General features: G+C 42.2%; 1 protein-coding gene and 2 long non-coding RNA genes across 15 annotated transcripts in view; 2 read left to right on the top strand and 1 right to left on the bottom strand.

The window, feature by feature from the left end:
• The window catches only part of ALDH18A1 (aldehyde dehydrogenase 18 family member A1), a 48,295-nt gene that overhangs the window by 5,431 nt on the left and 24,433 nt on the right, over positions 1-18,431 (top strand). For 7 of the 11 annotated variants that reach the window (XM_053984232.1, XM_053984231.1, XM_053984235.1 and 4 more), the window contains 11 exons: positions 5-135; positions 1,039-1,147; positions 1,222-1,340; positions 2,435-2,470; positions 2,810-2,884; positions 2,988-3,113; positions 4,294-4,389; positions 4,625-4,722; positions 5,311-5,476; positions 6,173-6,310; positions 9,668-9,799. In XM_053984232.1, coding sequence (XP_053840207.1) covers positions 5-135; positions 1,039-1,147; positions 1,222-1,340; positions 2,435-2,470; positions 2,810-2,884; positions 2,988-3,113; positions 4,294-4,389; positions 4,625-4,722; positions 5,311-5,476; positions 6,173-6,310; positions 9,668-9,799 — 1,226 coding nt within the window. Of the gene's footprint in view, positions 1-4; positions 136-1,038; positions 1,148-1,221; positions 1,341-2,434; positions 2,471-2,809; positions 2,885-2,987; positions 3,114-4,293; positions 4,390-4,624; positions 4,723-5,310; positions 5,477-6,172; positions 6,311-8,491; positions 8,617-9,667; positions 9,800-9,888; positions 10,829-16,267; positions 16,560-18,431 lie in introns of those variants that run through there. The other 4 variants (XM_053984239.1, XM_053984240.1, XM_053984242.1 and 1 more) reach the window with 4 other exon arrangements.
• LOC128811002 (uncharacterized) lies at positions 10,835-12,766 on the top strand. Its single transcript, XR_008438198.1, has 2 exons — positions 10,835-10,985; positions 12,540-12,766. It is a non-coding gene; the product is annotated as an uncharacterized LOC128811002 (long non-coding RNA).
• LOC128811001 (uncharacterized) lies at positions 13,754-16,117 on the bottom strand. Of its 3 annotated transcripts, none has more exons than XR_008438196.1 (3): positions 16,032-16,117; positions 15,340-15,478; positions 13,754-14,012 (listed from the first exon to the last, which is right to left on the bottom strand). It is a non-coding gene; the product is annotated as an uncharacterized LOC128811001 (long non-coding RNA). The 3 variants fall into 3 exon arrangements; XR_008438195.1 differs by having other exon boundaries at positions 15,340-15,469; positions 16,032-16,112; XR_008438197.1 differs by having other exon boundaries at positions 13,754-13,971; positions 15,344-15,469; positions 16,032-16,112.

The raw sequence follows: 18,431 nt of genomic DNA, 5'->3' as shown, positions 1-18,431 counted from the left end.
CCAGCAAAGCTGAACTATTTTCAACTGCCACAGGATATCAAAGAATCTGATTTTGCAGAGTTCTTAGAGAAGTATGGCAGGCACTCTTTCTTAGCACCATCACAAGTTCAGCCATCGTTCTCTGCTTTTTACCGTGTGAGTTGAAAGAAATAGCAAACAGTTTGCACATATGCTTTTACTAAACCTGTCTGTTATGACGTCTAATGAGAACAGATTGAAAGATTCTTATTTTGTACCTAGAAGCCATATTATCATAGGATCATAGCATATCCTGAGTTGGATGGGACCCACCAGGGTCATCAAGTCCAGCTACTGGCCCTGCACATGACGCCCCAGCAATCCCACCCTGTGCCTGAGAGTGTTGTCCAAATGCTTCTTGGGCTCTGTCAGCCTTGGAACTGTGACCATTCCCTGAGGAGCCTGTTCAGGGCCCAACCACCCTCTGGGGAAGAACCTTTTCCTGATATCCAGCCTGAGCCTCCCCTGACACACTTCAGCAGTTTCTTTGAGTCCTGTCCCTTGCCACAGAGAGCAGTGGTCAGTGTCTGCCCCTTGGGAGGAAGCTGCAGAGTGCAGTGATATCTCCCCTCAGTCTCCTCCAGGCTCAACAAGCCAAGTTATTTTAGCCATTCCTTGTATGGCTTCCCCTGGAGACCCTTCACCATCTTTGTAGCCCTCTTTTGGATGCTCTCCAACAGCTCTATGGCTTATGTTGTGGCACCCAAAAGTGCCCTCAGGGCTCAAGGTGGAGGCCATACCAGCATGCAGAGCAGACTAGTAGCAGCTGGTGATGTTGAGTCAGATGCATCTCAGGACACAGATGGCCCTCCTGGTTACCAGAGCACATTGTTGAACTGTTTATGTTGCAGTACTTTCCATTCCTTAGTGTATAAAGTATTTCTGGTCAAGTTGCATTGTATTTAAGAGGTTGGACAACCTTTTAGACAAAGGTGTACACAAAGAAGCATAGATATGTCTCTTGCCCTTGGCATTAGTATTCTGCTGTAACTTTGTGATTTCTCCAAATTCTCTTTTCAGGCTGGTGATCCAATCCTCATCTACTTTGATTCGTCATCTCTATTGAGCATGCTTAGACAGCCAGTAAAAATGGGAGCCAGTGGACTTTGTGTTGATGGAAATCCTGCTGGTTAGTAAAAAGGGAAGAATATCTTAGGGTGGTTTGCTTCTGTTTTATGTGCTATAATGTCTTATCTCACCCAGGCTTCCTGGACAGTAAAAGCACAAGCTGTACTCGGATTTTTGCCAACTTGAGCAAGAGCTGCATGACTGACCCTGTCCTAGATGCTGCTTCCTATTACCGTGACTTCACTGTACTAAAGGTGCATTTCAGATTTCTTGCTTTTGTTCAAAATCTTACTTGTTTGACTTTGTGTTGCCTTTCCCTGGGACTTCAGATAACTGTAAAACTGAAGGTCATCTGGTATGTCATTCCTGATCTCCCAATTGCTGAGGCCTTCTTGCTGGGAAACCTGTTAAAAATTTCATGACTGGTGGTAATCCTTCAATTCAAACTGCTTTCCAATAAATTTCTGTTATTAGCAAATTCTTAATGTATTTAACAGGTACTTCATTGATACTTCATAGTTCTAATGGCCTATCTAAAATTCTCTCACACTTTAAACAGATTGTTTATCAAAGTATTCCTGTCTGTTCCATTAGCTTGATCAACCAAACAGTACGTGTTCTCAGTAAAGAAGTAGGGTGGTTTTTTTACATAAAGTGCTATCTCTAAAATCATACTGATGGCCACATATTAATATTAGCTCTATTTATATCCATATCAATTTCTCTACTATTTATCCTGACAATAAATTCAAAGTAACCAGTTTACTGTTCTGGGTTCATCCCACTGGTTTTACTGAATGGTTATATGAAAATATCTCCTCTCACCTTGTAGAATTTTTCTGGTTTTCCAAGAGACAGCAGCACTGTAAATTGGAATACTTACTAAGGCTGATGACTCAGTTTACCCTTATACTGGAAATATGCATCTCCTTAACTAGTAGAGAATAGTCTATTGATCAGATTTAATTCATGTTTTCAGGGCTTTCTTTGTCACTGTTGCCAAAATACAGTTATTCCTTAACTGGATGCTGAAGTACTTGCTCAATTGCAGAAGGTGGAATTTCAGGAATGCATCAGAGATGTGACACTTAAAAGTACCTGCATTCGGCAGGACATTAACTGGGCCAAGCTTAAATTTGTCGTTTGGTATTTTAAAATGCTTTCTGTGGACTTTGTCTGTGATTTATAGATTACAAAATGATGATGTTTTCACATTTGGAATAAACAAAGTAATTTTGTCAATATAATATTCAGGTTCTTTTGTAATGATTTTATGGCTTTAGTCACAAACACGGCAATTTACTTCACATTGTATTGGTATTGTAAAATGGTTTGCTTATTTCCCCAGGTCCCAATTAATGACACCGTTATGCCATCCATGAAGGTCAGTCTCTGTTGCCAATGAAAAGAATTTCTGGTTCTGAAGGGAAAGTGGGAATGTGCTGTGTCTGAGACAAGATTTTTCTTGACAAAAGTAGGACATTATAGAAAAAAAGGACATAAGTAAGGGTGTATTTTTGAATGAATGGGCATAGATAGGACTAAAGTCAGGGAGGTAGCTTATTTTCCTGGAAAAAGATTGGGCATCTGGAGCAGTGTGATGTGCCCCCCAGATCACAGCAAGGAGGTAGATCTGACTTGGATGGAAAAGCAGGGAAAAAGAGTAAAAAGTACACTCTCCTTTTAAACAATTACTAATTGTTAATATGCTTACTGTCTCCAGGTAAATGTCACTGCAGTCTCACCACCTGGAGCTCCCCACATGAAAGACAATACATGCACCAATGTTGTTTCTGAGGTATGTGAATCATCTTTCCTTTTTGAGCAGCTTACCACAAACTTAAAGCCATTGTCCTATTACCTTACTCTGTCTCCTATTATTCTCTAAATTGGACTTTCAGGTGATCTATGAGATAGAATATAGTGGCACAAGTGGGATTGAGAGTGTTTCTGTCCAGTTCAAAGTCAGCAACATCTCTGTGAACTTCAGCTCCTCTCTGCAGCAGCACTTCACCATGCACTTCTGGGTTAGTATCCCCATCCTCCCTGGAATTTTACGACATTTGTTGTCTGTAGCTTGTGATTCAATTTTGTACAGAAGACACCTGAAGAGGTTAGAGCAGTTTCACTGTGGTATAGTAGTAACAGAACCCTGGGCTGCGAATGATTGAAGAGGGGAGGCATTTCTGATCTCAAACCATGCTAGTAGAAAAATCCAGGCTCAGCACAAGCATGCAGTCTTTCATTGCACAAATTTCAAGGAGCTGATTATTTTTATATGACTATTTTTGCTCTTGGTTTTAGGTGTTTTTTGTTTGTTTGGGGCTTTTTGGTGGTTTTTTTGTTGGTTTGGTTTTGGGATTTTTGGAGGGGGGGTTATTTTGTTTGGGGGGGGGTTTGTTTGTTTTGGGTTTTGGGGGGGTTGTTTTGTTGGGGGATTTGGGTTTGGTTTCTTTGGGGGGGTATGGTAAGCACGGGGGTGGTTGTGTTTATTTTTTTGTTTGTTGAAGTAGAAGGGAAGAGGATAAGTCAGCAGCATGGCCTTGTGAAGGAAAGAGTTGAAGCTAGGGCTGTAGCTGACGTGTTTAGCGTTTGTGAACGAAGTTACTAAATTTATTCCAGGTACTTAACTTCGCCTGTGCAGCAGGAAAGAAAGTTATTTTGAAGGGGGTAGAAATCTGGGAAATACTAATGTGTGTTAAGTTCACATAAACCATGTCCCATGGAGGCAATGTAAAACTGGATAAGTGATGACCTCAGGGGTTGGTAAGTGTGCAATGCAGCTTTGTTGAAGTTATGCCCAGAGTGCCATACAACCATTTAGAAGTAGAATGTCCACCAAGAGTCACGGTCAAGGCAGGGTTTGTTCTGCAGTTCTTCTGTAGAATTGCCCTGACTGATCTGTTCGCTTCCTCGGAGACAAATGTTGAGCAATAGCAATTCATTGTATTGAGAACTTTTCTGGCATTATCCACATTTCAGGATACTGACATTTAGTTTTTTACCTCCTGGACTGCAAATGAAATTGGCCAGGTAAGAAAGAGTCCTCGGAAACAAATAGTTTAAATAGTATATAATAATCTGTCATTCAAAAAACAGCTTACATTTACATTTTTGAGGATGCAAATTTGGTCTTTGGAGATGAACGGATGCCATGGGTGCTAATATTTTCCTCTTTTTCTATTTCTTCCCTTTGTCTCTTTGTAGACCAAGACTCTTTCTCATATGTTGCCTAGAAGTGGAAACCCTGGCTATATCACTGGAGCACCACTGTTGATTGCAAACAGTGGTGCCATGCAACATGTATCCTTTTTCTGCTATGAGTTTTTGTTTATCACTGGGTTTTGTTGGTTTTTTTTTTTTTTTTGGTGGTTTTTTTTTTTTTTTTTTTTTTTTTGTTGCTGCACTGTCTGAACTTCTATAGTGCCCTAATAGGGATAAGGAGGAATATGGAGTAAGTGGATTGTTAAATACAAGATGACTGTTGTATGTTTTCTGTTTATACTTTCGTTTGGCTTCTTGATGTGCAGTCTGTCAGATGAGCATATTAAGGAGTGAAAGTGATGGAAGTTGTTCACAATTCCTCAGACACACAGTACAATTTGGAAGGAATATGAGAACAGGCTGCAAAATCAGGTAACAACACACTCTGCAGTCATCCTTTCTAACAGTTGGAAGTTGTGTACTCAGCATGTTTTTCTGTAGTCTCTCATGTACTGCTATGGAGCCTAGGTCCTTCCCTGAGGTCACCAATGTGTCTCTACAGATCTTTCGCGTACTCCTAAGAGAACTTGAATATAGGAAGGATGGTGGACTGCTAGAATAATCTGAACATTGTGAAGGTCTTCTGGGACATTTTGAGGCTTTAGTCTGGCAATATGTCTTGGGCAAGAGTAGAGTTGAGGAGTGAATCTTAAAAAGTGGTTGTTTTGATGATTTAGATCGTTCTTTTGACAGGGCAAGTGTAGGACCGCTGATGCGATAAGATGGCTGAAGAGATGTCAGTTTTCCTTATTGTTATCCCTGCCATATTTTTCTCCTTTCTCATTGCTGAGAGGATTGAAACTGCATCTGTTTAATACCAATACTTGTTGACTCATTATAAGAGCAGAAGAAATGTTTACTGCAAAGAAAGGATGTTGATAGTGGTTTGGGCTTTTTTTTTTTTTTTTTTTTTTTGTCCTGGAAATCACTTTCTTAAAGGTATTCTTTTCTCATTTCCAGCCTATCCCCAATACTGGAAGACAGTAACTGTAGTTACATACAGCAGAAGTTATACAAGGCTTTTCAGGGGATGAACAGAACAGAAGACTTTGCTATAACTGGCAGTGCTCATTCAGCCCAGGCAGAAGAGTGGATGGCCATTCTGATTCAGAACTGCAGTGTGCAGGTAATATGAATGGAAAAAGACCATCTGTAAATATTTTTCCTTTCATATCTTTGTATTGCCTCAGGAAGGTGGGGGTATCTGGACTTTTTTTGTATAATGATCCTATGACTCTCAGGGGTCTTAATATGTGAAAGCAGTCATTGTGGTTCATATTATTAGACTACTTAACAAAAAAAACCTCAAACCCAACAAACCCGGACAGATTTCCTATCTCTTGAATCCTGTTCCTGCTGTTTAAATGGGCAAAAAGAGTTAAATACTGAATCCAGTGTTATATAGTTTTCTGACAGCCTTTTGGAACTGATAGTAGCTGGCTACTTCCTATTAATTATTATTGTAATCCTTTCTGCTTTTCCAGAATAGGGAATATTTATATCCTATTATATTACCTAATAAGGTTAAAGTTTGTGAGCAAATTGTATTGTAATAATTGTTAATCTGTGGGGGGATGGCTAAGTGGAATGTGAAATCCAAGAGGTAAATTGAGACTAATTCTAATTGGAGCTGAGATGACAATGAGATGGATGTAGCTCCAAAATGGGTGGTTGACATGACCAGAAGTTACAAAGATAGTGTTGAAGTAATTGATTCAAGTTCTGTGACCTGCATTATCAAAATATTAGGCTTTGGCCATAATGGTCCTTTATCACTTTTAAAATACTATATTAAATTGATTCATGTATATTTTATTTTCAGGCTGTGAATTGCACTTCCTGTTGTATGGTTCCTGTGACCCTGGAGATACAGATATTATGGACTAAAGTGGGCCTCCTATCCAACCCACAAGCTCAAGTACTGGGTACACGGCACTTTTACCAGTGTCAACCCCTCAAGGTATGGAATTTAATTGCCTCCCTCACACAGAGAGGTAATTAAAGGGGGTTTACAGGTTATTTACGAACCAAGGAATCAGATGGGCTTGAAACTAAGTAAGTTGAGATTTATTGCATTTTAACAGTTGTCTGGCTGCAATGGTAACCTTCTATAGAGGAAGGTTGTTTTGTGATCTTTTCAGTACTGTCCTCACTGAGTTGTATAACTGGAAAAGATAGCTTCTTTTCAAACCTGAACCACTTTCTGCCACTTAAGGACTCAGTCTTTAAACGTTCAGTTATGGTTGGTATAAAGTTGTACTTATAAACATCCAGTAACTCCATGTTTAATATTTAGTTGTCTCTTAAAACTTTGATATGGGATTTGAGTTTAGTAATATTTCATAGACTGCACAGAATGCTGATAATCTGTGCAAGAAAATATTTCTGTTCCTCTAGAGCTTCTGAAATCGCCAGCAGGTAGGAAGTGACTAATGCTGATGGCATCATATTCATATTTGGAGAATTGGGGAGGAAGGCTGTAAGCCAGAAAGAGGGTATTCAAGGCCAGGTTGGACGAAGTTCTGAGCTACCTGATCTAGTTGAAGGCATCCTTGTCCATCACAGAAGGCTTGAACTAGGTGACCTTTAAAGGTCCCTTCCAGCCCAGGCCATTCCGTGATTTTGTGATGTCAGCAGGCATGTTGTCAGCTAACATGACCATGGAGGACAATGAGCAGTCTTTTTCAAGAATGTGTCAGTGGATCTCATTGTGGTTTGTTGTTTTTTTTTTTGTTTTTTTTTTTTGTTTGTTTTTTTGGTGGTTTTTTTGGTTTTTTTTTTTTTTTTTTTTTGTTTTTTTTTGTTTTGTGTTTTTGGTTTTTTTTTTTTTTTGATATCACATAGTCTTTTGGGCAGCAGAAATATTTCAAAGCTTACACTTCTCTGTAAGGGCTTTAGGGGAAGTAGCTGACACCCACCTGGGCATCTTCATGACTGAGAAAGGTATCTGTCTGATCTGTTAATACTCTTTGAACTTCAGACTCAGTCTAAATGAGATTTTACACACTTATTGAATGCATCTCATGGTACCCTTTTGTTCTCCCTTCTTGCAAAATACATGAAGAGAAGAAGATAGGAAGATGTTAAACATGTAAAGCTCATATTGCTCTGAGGCAAAGTGATACCCCCACCGCATGAAAATATTTTTAAAATCACCTGTTACATGACTTCATTAACAAAACTTCTGTCTGAGGAAGAAGACTTGCATTCCTAGTAAAAGTGTAGGGTGCAAATCCCTCAGGATTACCTAATCAAGAAGAATGAGAGTCAGATTTGATTTGCTTGAGCAACTGATGCTAATTACTTTAGACCTTTAAGGTATATTGCAAAGCTAATTATAAGAAAGCAAGTTTCTGGCAGCAAAAAAACTGCATGCCATTGGAATCAGTACTGACTTCATCAGTGACATCACAAATCTACAAATTAGGATTGTTAGTAAAGACATTTTAGGAAAGGACCAATTTACTCTATAGCCAACAGTTATGAAGTGCAACTATTTGTAAGCATACTTGGCTGCACGTTACTTTCAAATTATGTCACTTCCCAGCTTTAGCCTACAGATTCTCTATCTGAGAGCTATCTTTTAGTTCCTTTAATATTCTTTAGAGAAACCTTTTCTTTATTTAGACAACACTGCATCACTGGAGAGTTGTCTAAGTAACTGACCATAAAACAGAGAACCCATGGAAAACATCCCAATTTCCACACCCATCCACAGTATCTGATCACAGTTATATTTGGACTTGATGAAAATACATTTTAAAATGTAGATCTCTACAAGAGCATGCTAGAAGTTGCTAATGGTTGCCTTCTCCCACCTGTTCAGGAGGGATTGTGTATAGAGTTTTTTTTCCCTGCACTAATCTCTCTGATTTTAAGGCAGTTTTTGAAGATCCAGACACTTCAATCATCTTGAGGCTTCTTGTTGACTGGGGCGACTTGGCCTGTTTTTGAGTGTATTTACTCATTGATAGGAGAACTTACATACGTCAGAAGTGTCAGGGAAATTCTACTTGTAACTGCTCAGAAGTGGTGAGTTATGATCAAGGACTGATCTGGCATTGAGGGCAAGAAGGTGTTAAACTGGCTGGAAGCAGGAACGTTAGGGCACGTCACAAGTGAGCAGAGTTTTGTCTTGTAGCTATTCTGGAAAGGGAACTGCTCAGGAGCCACCATTGGGCAGCAGACCAGGCCTACGGGATGGACCCAGAGCTGGCTGAAGTGCCCCATGCTGATGCTCTCGGGACTGGTGCTGCAGATGCAAAGGTGCACAAAGACTCTGCTCACAATGCCTCTTTGCATACTCCATGTAGTACCAAGACTTTACTCAATGCATTGTTCATTTTGGGTTTTTTTATTTAAGCACAGAAGTATTTTTTAATTCGCCTTGAGGGATGCCACAAATATTTCCCAATAGTAGTCACAGTACTTTTTTCTTAAGAGTCATGAAGTCTATCTTGCAAATTTTTTTAATGCTTTCTACAGAATTTTGCTCTAAAGGCAATCTTTGAAATTCTTCTCAGGGAACTGATTGAGATGGTAATTTCACATGTTGGCTTAAAGCAGTGCAAACACAGAAGGCATGCTGCCAAGTAAATGCCCTCTCCATGTTAGCATGCAGAGCTGGGAAGTAGGGCAGGGAGTGAGGTTGCTCTTTTGGCAGCAGCATGGTCTTAAATCAGCCCAAGGTAGCCATGAAACTCCATGTAGTTCAAAGAGCTAGTGTATTAGTTTTCTTGCAGCATTCTGTTAAAACAGAAAAGAACTGAGGCCTTAGAGGTTCAGTCCCCTGTGTGGTCTTTACTGATCTGTCTCCTTCCTGAAACAACATCCTAAAATGTGAGCAATACATTTGTATTGTATTGAGCCCCTGCTTTAGTTTATTGACATTTATTGGTAGGATTGCATCTTGTGGCAGTTCTTTCTGGTAGCAAGCACTTGTCCAAGAGCCGGCTGATCTTTTATAAAAAATAAAGCTAGCTTGCATCTGTTCTTATTACTAACTAGCTGGTATGTCTTTCCTCTGAGTAGAAGGCTTACTGTAGCATAGCTTGAGTCCCTGCTGCCATTTTGGAAATCTCTAGCATATGATGCACAGTAGCTACTGATCTTTACTACACCCTCAATTTACCTGCTAAGTATCAATTTTGGGAAAGAGGTCTTACTCCTCTGAAAACTTAGGACACTTAACTCTTAGCATCCCAAAGTAAGACTGCTTGCCAGTCACATACTGTGAGTCCCCCATTAGAAAATTGAGGAGGGGTATATCTTTTGTGTTAAGACTGCTAAACTCTTTTTGCTTCCCTTCTTGTTGCAGTTTTTAAAAACAAGCATGGTACCTGTGACAACTGTCGTTACCTTCACTGACATGACCGACTGGCCAGAACCTCCACGAGGCCAGCCCCAAATGCACTGGAAACTCCCATTTGACATCTTTTTCCCATTCAAGGTAGCCCTGAATGTAGAAAGAACTTACAGGGGTGATCTGGCTGGGTATTTATTGTTGATTCTAATAATGTCTAGTATTTTCTGCTTTTGAAATAGATGGAGCCTGTATTTAAAGTGTGGTGAGTGAATTGATATATTCAGGATATGATGCAGATGATGGACTTTTATCTGTCACACACAAGGCAGACTCGTATGTCAGATGTACAGGAATGGAGTGTTTGTACTCCATGTCAAAGGGCTGAGACAGAACTAATTTCTCTGCTGCCAGCATTCTAGCTAGAGCCATCTTTCCAACATCTCCCTTTTTTGAGGCAGTGGGTCTGTTTTTACACTGTCCAAGTGAAGACAGTCTTTACTAGGTAATTTTTAAAGTCCGTTCCAAACATAACCCTCGTTTCTTTGGAAGACGTAATTTTAAATTTCAAAGCAGGAGCAATTTCAGAAGCCGGGGGCGGGGCGGGGCCGGAAGCGACGTGAGGCGGCGGTGACTGAGGCAGTGGGGAGCCGGGCTGCGCCGTGCAGAGCCAGGCGGGTGAGTGGGGACGTGCCGTGCTGAGCCGAGCCAGGCTGAGCAGCGGCAAGCTGAGCTGGCCACAGCAGCCTCGGCAGTGCCTGGAGCGGAGAAATTGGCTGGGCTGCGGGCGCGAGGTTGCGGCTCGGCTCGACCCGGCCCGGCCGGGCGGAGGTGGCAGAGGGAGCGCGGGGGTTCCTCCTCGGAGGGGCGGTCCCGTGCCCGAGTTGTGCCCGCCCTTCGTCGGTGGTGCCCGTTCCCCTTCCGCGTGGAGAACCGTGAGCGGCTGCGGTGTCGCTCGTGATAGAAGGCTGAGGGCTCTGGGGGGAAAGAAGTTAGCTCAGCCTTAGAACTGCCGCGGTGCACCGCACACCGCCGGTCTCTCGGACCCCGCAGACTCTCCAGGGCGGCACAGATTCGGGGTCGCTTTTTCTCGGCGGTCTCAGAGCGTTACTGCTGCGGGGAGTTACCGGCAGTGTGAAATCGCAGTTTGATCCCCCGCGGGCACCAGACGAACTGGTAAGAGCTGCACGGGCCTCATCCATCCGGAGATCTGTGAGAGCACAGCTGTTGCTCCTTAGAGGTTTCTTTTTCCTTGCCGGTGTCTTGTGTCTACTTACAAGATTCCTCCATGCCCAAAGAAAGTATTTAAACCCTCCTGACACTTGCATGACAGGTAACAGTCACTCCCTAGGTTTTGACCCGACTTTGTGATAAGCCTGTGTTCTTCACATACTGTTTCTTCACAGTAGACAAAACAGGATCAGATTAGAGGTTTTTTAAAGTAACCTGCTAGCTCTCTGGAAAGAGTAATCAAACTCTAGATAATGGAGACTTAAGCAAAGCTTACATGGTTTACCAGAATTGTTTGATAACTGTTTCTATATTATGAAGTCAAGAGTTTTAATTTTTCAAATGAAAAATAACTCAAATATTTCCATACGCTTATAAAAATTTTCCACATGCTTAAGCCTGTGTCGATGCTGTACCCTAAAATTGATGGATACTTAGAGTGTTTACCTTCTTCCCAGATTTGTTCTTGAGGATACTGAGAAGAAATTTACGAAGGGTTAAAATAAACTTTTCTTCTTTTCTGCTCTGTAGTAAAGTATTTATGTTTAGTCACTTTGGAAACAATATTACCTGTTCCATATTTGTGTCAGTAAATATTTTTTGTTTTGCAAACTGCTTTGCTGATTTATTTTTTTGCTGTACTTCCTTGCTCTTCTAAGCTACTGTTTTGTCACGATTGTCATAAAAATTGTGTTCAATAGCACAGAAAGCATCTTTCAGGCTTAGCTTCAGTAATTCTTCAGCTGTTCTTAATGCATGTTGTCTTACTAGGAATACAAAAACAATGGTATTTTTATGGTTTTCTGCAGCATCTGGGGAAGAAAACATCTGAGAGTCATTGCACACGATACTCTGAAAAGTCAGTTCAAGATGTAGTGAAAAAAAAAGTAAATAGAATCGTAGAAATTATAACTTAAGGAATTAAATGCAGAATAGAAGACCATATTATGCCAGTATATTAATCCTTTCTTCCTCCAAATTTGAGTACTTTGTTCTCTACTGCCGTTCCAGACTCTCCCTTGGCTAGCATGCAGCACTGTGTTTGGGGTAATCAAGGAGGAAGAGCAGTGGAGATCATTACATATATATATGAAATAGCCTTGATGTAAGGAAAGCAAGAACATCCTATGCTGATGTCTTAGTGGCAGTGTAGTCATTGTTGTGCTTCTCTCTTTCTGGTGCTAATATATTCACCTGTATAGATGGGTGGGTCAGTTAGTCTCTGACCAGAATATAACCATGATCAAGCTGTCTTGCTTGGGGACAGGAATTGCAGCTTTGATCAAAAGGGGTGGCAAAACTGGTGCACCTCTGGTGCTAGAATTGTTCAGGGACAAGTCGAGCATGACAGCAGATGGAGGAATGAGGAGGTAGGTGCACTGCAAGTCTGTAAAAGTCATCAGTGGTATGAAGATGAATAACCCCAGTTTCCACAAAGTTGGAAACTAGGAGAGTATTCAACTGGTTTTGATTGCTTTCTTGTCCTACCCATGTACTTTATCTGGGCATCTGACAGACTGTTGTTCTACCTGTGAGTTTTGTTTTATTTTATTTGTTTACCTAAGTGATGGCTGGCAATTGTACAACCTTCATTTGATGGATGTAGGGAAACTGGAACAGAACTGGGATGCTAGTTGTATCATCTTTACCTTAACAGCTGGTGCAACCTGATGTTTTGCTGCTCTGTGCTCAACAGGCGGTAGAAGAAAGTAGCAAGATTTGATTGATGCAAGAGTAAAGAGATGTTAGGAAGAAGGAAATGCTTGAAAGATGCTAATTAATCCTATCTTGAAGTTTATTAGTGGTTTAATCATGCTTGATTAAATTAACCTGTCCTTATGTTCTTCACTTAGTAAATTTGATTAAAGCAGATACTCTGTGTGATTTTTTTCCTCTTTTTTTGTCTTATTAATTAGCTGGGGAATAAAATATTTGCACAGAGATGTACTCGTGTTTCTTGCAATTATGTCTGGGATGCAGGTAGGTGGACTGAAGTATGTGTGCCTACACATATGGTTATTACCATCAGGATAGTTCTATGCTTTTTCTTGAAGATGGAGCTCTCTTTAGGATTACTGAAGGTTCACTACCTTTAACTGTCTGAAACTGCAGTTTTACATTGCTCACTTCTTAGTATGCTTGCAAAGTACACTAAGGTAAGTAACTGCTGACCACATAGGAAATCTAGGATTCCCTGCCACTAACAAGGGTCCTTCCATAAAAACTACTAGTTTCATGTGGCAAATGAAAGTACTGATTTATTTTGTATGCATTTTCTCTTAACAATTTGATACCTATTTGAGTATCTGAAAAAGAAAAGCAGCTACTCAGTATGTGCAATGGTTATGGGGAACCTGTTGCTTTTTGTTTGGAAGCACATTTTATAGAAGTTGCACATGCTAAAAATTGGCCAGGTGAGCTTAAAATGAGAGCATTTCCATTTCTTGTTAGCTTTTCAAAATGAATCACAGAATCACAGAATATTCTGTGTTGCAAGGGACCTACAAGGATCAGCAAAGTCCACTACCTAAAAGGCTTGTCTTAATACAAAAAAAAAAAAAAAAAAAAAAATCAACCGTTGTGATATACCTTTAGTTACCATTCTGATTTTTTTGTGAGTGACCAGCATTCTGGTGTTGTCATTGGTTTTATTCTGCAACTGCTAGTAATTGGAGCGGGAGGAGGGGAGAGCAGAGCTTGCATGCATTATGATGATTAAACCAAATTCCACTTCTGGCAAAGTAAAGATCTCCAAATCTCACTTCTAACAAGGTGATGACCTTATTTTTGGGGTATGTTTTTTTTGTTTGAGGTTTTGGAGGGGGTGGGGCAGGGGAGAAGGATGGGGAGGATTTGTGGTTTTAGTATTTTTTATTCTTTGTAGCGGGAGCTGGGGGAGTTGTTTAATTTCCCTTGTTTGGAGAGAGCGATATGTTAATGTCAGATGATTGTGAGTTGGATTTTCTGTTAATTCTTGAGACACTGAAGTTTTTCCAGATGTCTTGAATTCCGCTTCCCACCACTTGAATAGTCTTCATTCTTTGTGAAGTTTTCTCCACAATTTTGAGACCTTCATTTAAGATTGTTTCCTGATCCCAGAAGGTGATGTTAGCAATTTAAAAAAACAAAACTGAACTAAAAAATAAACAGATAAACAAAAGTAGCCCACAGAACAACTCCCTTGCAGCAATATGCAAATTGATACTGTTGGAAGTTGTTTGAATTCTAATAGGAATATAACAGTGGTAATATAGGTGAGGACAGAAAACAGTATAACTATTGTCCGAGTTAAACTGGGGGACTTTTGTGGATTTGGTGGTGTCTTTGAAGATGAAAAACTGTAGATTTGTGCTTTCTACCAATTGCAGTGATGAGTGCTTGAAGATGACATTGAGTTGGGCAGGAGTGTTTATCTGCTGTTGTGCAGGAAGGCTCTCCAGAAGGATCTGGATAGGCTGGATTGATGGGCCAAGGCCAGTGGTATGAGGGTCAACAAACTGAAGTGGAGGTCCTGCCTGTGGGTGACAACAGCCCCATGGAGTGCTTCAGGCTGGGAAAGAATGACAGGAAGGGCAGGGTGTGCTGGTCGACTGGCTGAATATGAGCCCAGGTGACAAAGAACACCAATGGCATCTGGCTTGTATCAGCCATGGTGTGGCCACATGCCCAGGGTAGTGACCATTGCCCTTCACTGGACACTGGTGAGGCCTGCAGCTTTAATTCTAAAGTCAGTTTTGGGGCTTTTCACTGTAATAAGGATAGTGAGGGACTAGAGTGTGTCCAGAGAAGGGAATGGAGCTGGGGAAGGGTGTGGACCACAAGTCTCATGAGGAGCAGCTGAGGTAGCTGAGAAGATTCAGCCTGAAGAAAAGGAGGCTCAGGGGAAAACCTTCTTGCTCTGTACCATCCTCCCTGACAGGAGGTTGCAGCCAGGTGGGAGTCTGGCTCTGTTCCCCAGGAATCAGTGTCAGGATGACAGGATGAATGAAAAAGGCCTCAAGAAGTGCCAAGGGAGGTTTAGGTTGGATATTAGGAAAAACGTCTTCACAGAAAGGGTGGTCAGGCGCTGGCACCCTTTCACTGCTCACAGCAGTGGTAGAGTCACCATCCCTGGAGGGATCTACAGCACTCGGCAGTGCCTGTGGCAGCTGACAGTGCTTTTCCTGGCTGTGTAGATGTGACACTTAGGGTTGGATTAGGGCCACCACAGTTGCGGATTGGCTGCATCCACTGCAGGCACGGATTGGTGGACTTGATGGCCTTAGTCTTGTGGTTGCACTCAATGATCTTAAAGGTGTTTTCCAAATTCCTAAATGTGTGCAGGTCACACCTACTGTGTGCAGCTCTGGTGCCATAACATTAGGGAGATATAGAGCTATTGGAGAGCGTCCAAAAGAGGGCTACAAAGATGGTAACAGGTCTCCAGGGAAAGCCATACCAGGAGCTGTTGAGGGCACTTACCTTGTTCAGTCTGGAGGAGTCTGAGGGGAGACATCATTGCACTCTGCAGCTTCCTCCCAACCTCCCAATTGGAGGGACAAGACAATGAGCTCTGCTCTCTGTGACCAGTGTCAGGACCTGAGGAAACTGCTGGAGCTGTGTCAAGGGAGGTTTAGGTTGGACATCAGGAAAAGGTTCTTCCCCTAGAAGGTGGTCGGGCACTGGTCATGGGCCCAAGGCTGACAGAGCTCAAGAAGCATTTGGACAACTCTCAGGTGTGTGGTGTGATGGTTGGGGCTCTCCTGTGCAGGAGCTGGACTTGATGATCCCTGTGGGTCCTTCAGTGCTCAGGATATTCTGTGGTTCTAAATTACCCCGATTTTCTTAATTTAGAAGTGAATTCAAATGTGATATGGGAGGTAAGTGGAGAGTAAAGCCAGCACTCTTGCACTTGTGAAGAGGTTTGGGCTGCAGTGGAGAAAAGAAAGAATGTAAATGGCCTAAGGAGCTAAAGCCAGTCTCAGAAGATTGGCTGCAGATCCCCTTAATCTGCTGTGTACCAGACTGCAGAGACTGCAGACTGTGAGAACGAGGAGAATCCAGGTTAAGGGAGGCCGCTGTGGGAGATGGCTCAGCAGCTTGTGCTCTGGGTAGGGCTGTCTGAACTAGTCTGGGGCTAGACTAAACAGTTGTTAATGCTGTAACTTACAAAGGCCAGGATTTTGTGCTGCAACGTGGAGTGGAATTACATCATCTACCGGTAGCGCCGGGGGGAAGGAGGGCGGGCAGGGACGGCGAGCCGGCGGTCGCTGACGTGACGTGGCTGCTGCCGCCGCGGCCGCGGATTGGCTGCGGCCGAGGCCGCTCCGGGCGGGGATTGGCTGCGGAGAGTCAGCGGGGCCGCGGCGGCGGGAGCGCGCCCGTGGGTGGCCCTGGTCCCCGCGCGTGCTCTCCGTGGGCGCACGGAGGTCCGAGAGACCCGCGCGGCCCCTCGGGCACCGCTCCGCAGGGAAGCCGCCGAGGGCCCGGCCCTGCCGCCAGTGCTGCTACTGTACAGCCCCTCTTTTGCTGCAGAACTCAGTTATAGGCTGGATCTGGCAGAATGGACTAACACAGGCTGTGAAGCACTGGGAAGGGTTCCGAGGCCAGGACAAGGTGCTGCTTTGCCGCGCCAGGCAGTACTGCCGTGACCGCACTGTACTACTGGGATGCGTTCTTGAGAGAAAGGAATCGCATGGTACTTGCTGCTTTGAATTGCCGCTTCTCTGCTCGTATACCATCTGCAGAACCCGGGTGAACCTATATGCGTGCTGCTCTAAAGACCATTTATTTAAAGTTTTCATTTATTTTCGTCAGTTCTTCTGAACTGGCTTCCCTCTGGGAATGTTTCTAGGGTTAAAGTATCGGCGAAGAGCTGCAGAGCGGATTTTTTTTTTTTTTTTCCCTTGCAGAAGTTGCAGTTGGTAATGTAATGAAGCGGTTTAAATAGTAAAAGCCTCTGAATGTTACCGAGAACTTAAAATTTGTGTTGTGGGAAAGACTTACTTCATAGAAATTGTGTGCATTTCCATTGAATTTGATTTATCTCTGTTTCTATGCTTAAGTGTTTTGCAAAATAGTTCTATTGATCAGTTTGACTTCCAGATTTTTTCACTTGTGGAATGTCTTAATGCTCAGATATTTGCCTTTATATCTAAAACTATGAAAACAGTTTATTTAGTTTAATCAGTTCACTAAAAGTAATTGTGAACATGCTATGACTCTGCAGCCAACAGACTGAACAGAGTTATAGACTCTGGTTTTTCAAGGCACATATTTTAGAATTTGAGATCGCTGATTGCTTTGGAAGGGTGACTGAGTCTCTTTACACTGATCTGCAACAGCATCTAAATGTACTGTGCTACTTAACAGCTGTTTTTAGGATAATAAATACAAGAAAGCTAGGTCATGGTATTGCTTTCTATGAGCAATAATACAAGGACAACTTTCATTATTTAAAAAGATAATAGGAAAATGATATTGTTAAAGGTCATGTTTGGAGACTAGTTTGGAAGAATTAGGTTTTTCTGGTAGTGGAAAAAAAGCTGATGCTAGAGGAATACCTGAATAATGCATTTTGCTTTTTTTTATTGCTTCCTCTAAGTAAGGCAGGAAAGTTTTGGTTTTTTTAAAGAAATTATTTCTAATTATACACCTTTTTTTATTTTTTTGTCACTGAATATCAGAACCCTTCTAGCTATGGAAGTGGTGGAAATGTGAGTGGAATGGAAAATGAGGATTGAAATTAACTTTAAATCCTTGACTGAGTGAGAGGAGAGGAGGAGTTTGATTAGCCCGAAAGAAAGCCTGTAGTTTACATCATACCATAAACTTGTGCTCTGTCTGTGCTTTCTGGCAGCATCCATTTCCATTTCACATACTGATACATGCTGCTATTCTAAGCTCTATTTTCTTGTTAACTTGCTCTCCTTGCCTTCTCTCACAACCTGGTTTCAAAAACTTGCTATATTTTATAATCTTTTTCCTTCAAAAGATCCACACTGACAGTTCTCACTCTTCATTGTCCGCCTGCTTTTAGCAAAGTTGTCTCCGGCAAAGGGAAACGGGAGACAGTCTTCCAGAAGGACAAGGTTGCTCTTAGTTGCAAGCAGCCTGTAGTGAGAATGTGAAGTCGTTCTCCAGCAGATCAGTAGGAGCAGCCAAGGAGATGGCACAGTTTGATCTGGCCAGTGTGGGTCTGTATTCTGTGACAGCGAAGTGCCAGGTGGAGGTTATTACTATAGCAGGAGTTGAAGGTCTGAAAGGAGAGGTAAGAGGAGGTGTCTGGAGGTGAAACTTCAGGTAGCGTGCCTGTTTCTGTCCATTAAGGGACATAGTCTGTAGAGGGAGCTGAAAGGGACCGGGCAGTTCTACTAAGGGTATTTGTGGTGGAAGGGGGTCTGGATAAAGAACCTGGTGTTTGCCACCTCATGTCAGGAGCTGCTGGATCTCTAGCATCTCTCTGAGACCCATCTAAGACCCCCTTGAGACACCCAGTGTCTAACAGAAGGGGTCAAGGTGAGCTTCAAGGTGGAAGGCTAAAACATAAATAGTGGGAATTGTGCAACCC

The sequence above is a fragment of the Vidua macroura genome, chromosome 8, assembly GCF_024509145.1.
Source record: "Vidua macroura isolate BioBank_ID:100142 chromosome 8, ASM2450914v1, whole genome shotgun sequence".
In the NCBI taxonomy this organism is placed as follows: Eukaryota; Metazoa; Chordata; class Aves; order Passeriformes; family Viduidae; genus Vidua; species Vidua macroura.
This window is presented reverse-complemented; position numbering and strand designations above follow the sequence as displayed.